The following is a 7,983-nucleotide window of genomic DNA, read 5'->3' as shown; positions in this document are numbered from 1 at the left end:
TTTAATATAATAAAGTTTGACTAGTTATTCAATATTTAAATGTAAAAATTTGTAATTTTGCAAAAATACAAAAGCAAAACATATTTATAAAATAAAAAGGTCAAAAAGCAACCTTATTATTTCAAACCCATCCAATTACATTCTCCTATTCAAAATGCGAAGAAAAAAAAATTATAATACTTAAAAGAGAAAAAAAAAAAAAATGCTTGCATATTAATATAAAAAATGAGTAATTGCTAAGATAATGCTATAAAAATTTTATTTACTCAAGCTAGCACTATATGCTTCTATTTTAATGCATACTTTTTTATAATTAAAAATTAATGTAATATATATATATATATAGTGACTCTAAAGTTTGAATGTTTGATTGATTGTACATTGTGATGTTTCTAAATAATATGAAAAATTTTCATTCTCGCTTTTCTAGTTACAATAACAAGTCTTTGGTTAGATATGTGATATATTTGTACAGAACCACATTAAATGGAGGTTTGAAAACAAATTGTTATTGAAAATCATCATTTTATAAAATACTTTACAAGATTTATAGTTAAAAACATAAACAAGTGAAGAACAATAATGATTTTTAATATTATTTTAGTAACTAAATGATCTCTTGGTTATTAGTACCAAATTCCTGTATATGGTTTTCATGTCTTATCGAAAAGATGAGAAGGCATGTTTTAACCTCAACTCATAAAAGAGTAAGAGCACATATGTATTGAGATAGCAACTCCACATCTGCGCATGTCCCTGTCACGTGATTTATCTACATTTCGTAAAAAAAATAAAATAAAAATAAAATTTAATTAGTATCTCACTTTTTATTGTACAATTGTTTATAATATTATTTATACACAGTGTTGTGGTATTGCTCAGAGGGTTTTTTTGTTAATTATATTGTTTATAAAAAAAATGGCTAATTTATGGTTATTGAATTCAAATCCAATGATTGAGAGATGGACACCAGTACAATAGTTACGACATTCATAAGAACATCCTCAGAGTTTAAAAAAGATGAGAGAGAATAACAATGAGTGAGATAGACAAATTTTACTATAGCAACTAGATCAACAGTGCAAAAAAAAATTGACAAATACTTGTATCACCAAGCAGACGGTTGTTCAGATTAAAATACTACACATCTTAATTTTCATTGTATTACTATTCGGTGAAGACCGTTAAATATATAGATATATTTTAAGATAATATTAGAAATAAAAAATAAAAAAAAATAATGGGAAGCGACGAAGGTATGGATGGCTCTGAGTTGTCTGAAAGGGCATTGATGGGAAAAGGGTTCATGAAGGTAGATTTGTTTTCCAAACTAAAATAAAGCTGGATATGTGTCACTATCTTCCTAGCTAGTGCCCACTCATTGGATAGCCACTGATTGGAACTTAGGGCATTTGTGAAATTACCAACTTGCCCATGACCAACCCTATCACCACCACCATACTCACTTGTTGTTTGTTATTTTATTTTATTTTTTTCTTTTATTCTGTGAGAAGGAAGGTGGGAGAGGATTCCATAAATTTAGCAATTCATGATGTTGTCCTTTGAAATACATCAATGATAATGCTAAACAAATTTAATTAAATTTATCGTTAATATGAATTATTATAAATTAGATTAAATTTATGTAACTTGGTATTTCAAACCAGTACATGTTCATTATAAAAAAAAATTATGAACATGGATAACTCTCCATATAATTATTTGTTTCTTCATCAAATCTCATGAATTCACAAAAGTTTTTTATTCATATGAATTTATATATTACTCTTAAATTACGTAAAATAAAATTTAATCTTTGAGTAAAAAAAAATGAAAAATCAATTCTCCTGTTGCTAGCAGAAAACTTTTTTTTTTCTTTATTTTTTTTAAGTAAATGCCATTATACTAACAAATTCACAGACGCTATATATATATATATATATATATATATATATATATATCAAATTCAACCTATGCTTATTTAAAATGAGAAAACCATGAATAATAATCCAACTCTCTAGGGTGGTCCACTATTGGTGGAGGAGTTATATAAGCATTATTCTCCTAACAATAAATATACAAGACTAGCACTAGCCTTGCTTGTTGACAATATGACAATGACACAGTGAAAATTTTTTAATATTACATATAGCTAAAAGAACAAGTGCATAGTTTTAATGATATTTCAAAACTTTTAAGGGGTGTACCAATCAATCCCTCCATACAACAACACCATTCAAACTTAATCTCAAGTATTTGGAATTAGATTATTTATTCGATCAATAATAATTCTATCATTTTCAGTACTAACTCTTAATGAGAAAAATCAAAGAGATTGAATTTTACTCAAACTCTGATAAAATTAAATTAATAAAAATAAATCAATTTACATAATTTTTTTTCTTAATAACAAAAATAAATAATTTTACATACATACATCACAAATTCTAAATTATACTTTTTAGAAAAAAGTTGAATCAATGATTTTCTGTATAGAAATTAATCAACACGACCGCTTGTTTATTACCGTTATTATCTATATAAACATATTACAATTATATTATATTTTTAGACTTATAATAATATTTAGATATTTTGATTATTCTTTCAAAGCAAAAAGAATAATGAGGGGGTGAGAGAGAGAGCGAGAGAGAATGGGAAGAAGGACCAAATAAAAGGAAGGATGGAGAGAGGGGAGCATCAAGCATGTGAACAAGGCATGGTCCCTTGAACCTCATTGGTGTAAAATAATTACACCCATCCCTCTTTCTCTTTCTCTTTCTTTCAATGTATTGTGACACATAAATCTCTATTATCTCTATATTGAGAGAAAGAGTGGCTTCAAGAACAAGACAAAGCAAGTAATAGAGCTTCATTTATGAGAGATAACACTTTGGGAATCCTCTTTTATGCTCTTATTCTCTCTTTCTCTTTCTCTTTCTCTTTCTCTTTCTCTTTCTCATGTATATATATATATATGTGTGTGTGTATATTTCCTTTTGGTTTTGTTTGTTACTTTTTTTTTTAAAATTTATTTTCTCTTTTGTGATTGATCCCAAGTGGATGCTCTGCTGCGCGGCGACGGGCTCTAAATTAGCGGATTTAACTGCAAGATGCTTTATCATCATCATGAATACCCACTAACACATTTTCACTACCACAAAGGACTCTTTCTTTTTATTCTTCTTCCCTCTTTTATATTCATTTATATATATATATATATATATTATATTAATATAAACAATTTTTTAATAAAAAAATATAAATATAAATATTACAACAATAACAATGACAAGAGCCAATTTCGGATTGGTATTAATCATCTCTTTTTATCAAGAGGGGAAAAAACCAAATAAATTAAAATCAGATGTATGATGACATAAGATTTCTATTAAATTTTTTTTTAAGCATTGTTTTTTGTTATTTTATCAAAACACAAAAATATAAATTTTAATCAAATATTTGCTTAAAAAGTATAGATATGATATAAATGAAAAATAGACTTGGGGATTATCTTTTATTTTAATGTGTAGTTTAAAATGATTAAAAAAAATTTAGAAAAAGGTAATGAAGTGATTATTGTTGATTTATAGTTTGAAAACTAATATATACATACATATATATATATATATATATATATATATACATATACATATACATATACATCAATGTATCAATATAAAGGTCCCATTAAAAACTAAAAAGTGAACCCAAGAAGAACACACTCCCGACTCCTTTGGTTATCATTTTATATTCTTCCTTTTTATGTGAGTTCCTTTAAAGAACAAAGAAAACAAAAGTACAGAAATTGAAAAAAGTCTATCAATTGCCCACTCAAAGAAAAAAAAAATAAACAAACTAATGTCATGTATAAAAACATCTAAATATAAATATCTAGAAAAAAAATTTAATACTATGCTATAGATATCATTGACAAAAACTCATTGTTTAAGTAATAGAGGATCAGTTAAATATGTTTATATATTTTAAAAAAATCACAGCAATTTAATGATCTTTTGATATATTGGCACAAAGTCCTATGTTGTAAACTGGATAAACATATTATGTGTATTGAGATAGTAATATTACATCTACACACTCTTAATATAAATTATCTATATTTTATTAAAAAAATCCATTGAAAAATTGGTATTTCACAAGTATCTCACTTATATAAAAAAAACACATAACATATTTTCAAATAAAAAATAAACTAAATTATATATACACACACGAGAAATGATAATCTAAGTACGTCTTTAGATTACTGTTCTCTAAAGATGTTTAGTTGTTTGTTATATAAATACATTATATTTTTTATATTAAAAATACATAACTTTTTTTTTAAATAAAAATAAACTAAATAATATATATATATGAGAAATGGTAATCTAAATATGTCCTCAGATTACTGTTTTTTAGAGATGTTTAGCTGTTTATTATATATAAATACTGTATATATTTTTTTTTATTACTATTTATGATTATTATATAATACTGTAAAATATATTTTAACATTATTTATCATAATTATCGGATGGTTAATGTAGATGGTTTTAAATTTTAAATCTAAGATTGTGTTCCACAAATAAAATCTATAAACTCATCCTCCTAGAGATTGAGACACTAGATGAGTATCTAAGGGCTACTAAACCCCACCTAATTTCTTGGGGAGTTTACTTATAAGTATATAAGAAAGTGTATTTATTTTGATAAGCCATAATGGTTGGCGCGATAAAAGAAAAGTTGGAAAAAAGGTTAGTGGGCTTTATGGGGAAGAGAAAAGATAATAAAGCAAGAGGCAACGGTTGGCTTTTAGTGAGAGAGAGATATAAATAAATATAAAATATTTATAATATATAATTATATAATATATATATAAAGAAAACAAAAAAATAAAAAGAAGGTGGGGTCCAGTTCCGCGTCATCATCCACAAGGCGAGGGAAGAGCTTATCAGCTAAAGGACAAACAACCGACGCTGAGACGCGCCGCACAAACGCCCACCGTCAAAAACCCCCCCTTCCTTTCTTTTTTCTTCTTCTTCTTCCTTTTGATGGGCCCCAAAATGACTGACATGATCCCGTACTCTCTCTTCGTTTGGGCCCCACCTCCATCTCAACTTGCTCTTGCGCATGGCTCTCCCTTGCTCTCAATCATCATCTCATTCTCATTCTCATTCTCATTCTTTAATTTGATCTCTATCTCTTCTCTTCTCTCTTTTCTTCACGTCTCTCTCTCTCTTTCTCTTGTCATTTTATTTAAAATAATTTATTTAACGTGGTTTTAAGATGAGGAGTTCAAGAAATATCAGCAAATGGACATAACATAAAGAAAATTAAATGCAAAAGTGACAAAATGAGTCTGAACCACAATCACGTGAAAAAGACAATATATGCACAGGAGGGAGAGAACAACAAAATTCTAACATTGATTTTAAAAATGTCTGAGGAGAGAATAATGGAAGGGAAAACAATCAAACCAGAAGTTTTTTTTTTTTAGTTATTATTATTAATATTATTATATTTGGATAAAAGTGGCAATTCATCTTCCAAAGAATGGAATCCATGCCGCGAAAATTACAAAAACCCCCCACTAAAACAAATAAATTACAAAATTAATAAAAACAAGAAACACTCTTCTTCTTCTTCTTCATCTTCATCTTCGCTGGTGATCGCTCGCTGATCTCGGATCCGAAACCCGAAAACTGAGACCAGGATCCAAAACCCGAATTATATATATATATATATATAATAAAGACTAAAGAAAGACTCGTTTCTTTCTTTTATTCTCAGACGAAGAGATTCAAAAGCCGCGGAGCGCGGCGATCGACTTCGATTCCACCGCACGCCGTCGTCGTCACCGATTCCTCAGAGTTCATCGACGGCGATCCTGGCCTCCTTCGCCGACCACCATCGGAGCTCGGCGTCAGGTAGAGGTCGAGATCGCAAGCGGCGGTTCCCGATTGGGGATTTTCGAATCGCTTTCGGCGTTTCGCGGTGGAGTAGGATGATCGGCCGTAGAGATCCCCAGCAGCCTCGATCCCCGGCGCTGGTCTCGGTGCCGCGCCGCACAGCACGGCCTCCACCGCGGCTTCGCAGAGGTGCCAGTTACCGCCCCAGAGTAACCCCACAGCGCCGCCGACAGGGTTCACCGCTCGGCCACACGCCTCGTAGAGGAGTGACTGGAAGAGAGCTATAGAGCAAGGCACGGATCTCAACGTTAAAAAAAGGATGATCGGACGATAGAGAGGATGGATGATCAGGGATTGAGAGATCGTACCTGGGCGTTGAGATTCGGGGACGGCGGAGATGAAGGACATGAGGCCGGCGCGGCCGAAGAATTTGGCGACGAAGACGGTGGCGTGGCCTTGAGCTTCGGCGCCTTCGATCCACTGGAGGCACGTGCGGAGCACGCACCCTTCACTGCAGCCCTTGCGGAGAATCCGGCAACCGTTACAGCTCATCCTGACCGTTGATGATGATCCCTCATCAACCACAGCCGTCCGATCAGGTACGCTTCCCTCTCTCCACCGTTAGCTTGGAAAACAAGAAACTGAGAGCCTTTTAGAGGTGGGAAAGAAGCTTAAGAGATATATAAATTTAGAAGAGAAAGAGAAAAAGGTTTGGGTTAAAAGTGTTAACTAAGGTTAAGTTAGTTAACTTGAAGGTGTTGTGAAGGACTGAAGTTTAGTTAATATAAGCTCCCAGGTCGCGGGGGCGGCTCCGTGTCCCCGCGGCGGGGATGTTGGGATGATCTGAACCGTTGGATATAAAGGAATGGATAGATGCGGTGGAAGAAACGTCTAGAAACAAGGATTTAAGGGGAAAAGACTGGAATGACCTTTTAGTGGGAGAACTAGAGAAGGTTGGGAATTGGGTAAATTGGGGAGTTGGATGAGTGAACATAAGAGAGTGTGACTCTTGAAAATGACCTTCTGGACTGTGTTTCTTTTTCTCTTGTTGTGTATTTGGACCAGGGAAAAAAAGGACCAGGAAAGTGACCGATTTGGTAAAATATAACCAATTGGTCTTAAGACTTGTGGTGGTGGTGGTGGCGTTTTGATTGGGCTCATTGTTCATGCTGGACCACCAAGTAAAAACATTCGGAGATTAATGCTGTTATTTTTTTAAGTCTTATTTGATATTTTTTTTTTTGAATTATATAAATTTGTTCATTTTGGTAAATTTTGGTAAATTAAGTTAAGAAGTCAAAACAAACAAAAGAAATATATATATATAATTCAGGATCAAAATGAATATCTTTCGATTTGAAATACTAAAAAAAACTCATCAGTCCAATTTTAATGGACATTGATTATTTTTTTTATTTTAATAAAATAAATAAATCATATCAGAAATGTGTGCACACATAAAATTAATACTATAATAAAACACATGTGCATTTATTCTATACAAGTGTGCATTTATTCTATACAAGTTGAAATTTTTTTGGACACTAACCGACAAACACTCCTATTTAAAATTAATGGTCAAGAACACGCACTGACGTAGAACACATCTATAAAATTTAATAACATCATGTACTTCTTTTACATAGGTTTCAATTTCAGATCTATTCAAAATGAAAACCTTACGCAAAAACACCGGCACCAATAAACCATTAAGCTATTAATGCAAACTGAATTTATTTAACTACACATGTACATAAACTTTGGAAAGCAATGTTTTGGAATCCCATATTTTGCTAGTACCAGGCTTAACCCATATGTTTGTATTCATGGGCCAACACAATCAATCTATCTGGATCTAGATGTATCTTTTATCACTCACCAAAAATGTTTTAACATATATAAATTAATGGTGCTCAATATTGTTGAGACACTCGTTTAAGTAAAAAAAAAATTACTTATCTAAAATAACTACACTCTTGGACCCTGAATTGTAGCCAAAATTTTTAATCAAAAAGCAAAATTGTTCAATTTTCTTTTTCTAAGTTTAGGTATCTTTAATGAAGTCTTTTCA

General features: G+C 31.2%; 1 protein-coding gene across 1 annotated transcript; it reads right to left on the bottom strand.

Moving 5' to 3' along the window:
- Positions 1–5,440: 5,440 nt before the first annotated feature.
- LOC120276879 (LOB domain-containing protein 37-like) lies at positions 5,441–6,743 on the bottom strand. Its single transcript, XM_039283612.1, has 2 exons — positions 6,281–6,743; positions 5,441–6,193 (listed from the first exon to the last, which is right to left on the bottom strand). The coding sequence occupies exons 1-2, from the start codon at positions 6,462–6,464 to the stop codon at positions 5,790–5,792; spliced, it is 588 nt and encodes a 195-aa protein (XP_039139546.1). The 5' UTR covers positions 6,465–6,743; the 3' UTR covers positions 5,441–5,789.
- Between the last annotated feature and the right edge of the window lie 1,240 nt (positions 6,744–7,983).

The sequence above is a fragment of the Dioscorea cayenensis genome, chromosome 15, assembly GCF_009730915.1.
Source record: "Dioscorea cayenensis subsp. rotundata cultivar TDr96_F1 chromosome 15, TDr96_F1_v2_PseudoChromosome.rev07_lg8_w22 25.fasta, whole genome shotgun sequence".
NCBI classification, from domain to species: Eukaryota; Viridiplantae; Streptophyta; class Magnoliopsida; order Dioscoreales; family Dioscoreaceae; genus Dioscorea; species Dioscorea cayenensis.
Note: the sequence above shows the minus strand (reverse complement) of the source record. Positions and strands in the feature narration are given on the sequence as shown.

Bases quoted from the DNA above. Each gene is read 5' to 3' on its own strand.
- LOC120276879 (XM_039283612.1), bottom strand. From the start codon at position 6,464: ATGAGCTGTAACGGTTGCCGGATTCTCCGCAAGGGCTGCAGTGAAGGG. The intron at 6,194-6,280 runs GTACGATCTCTC...CTTGCTCTATAG, and splicing joins CCCCGAATCTCAACGCCCAG to CTCTCTTCCAGTCACTCCTC.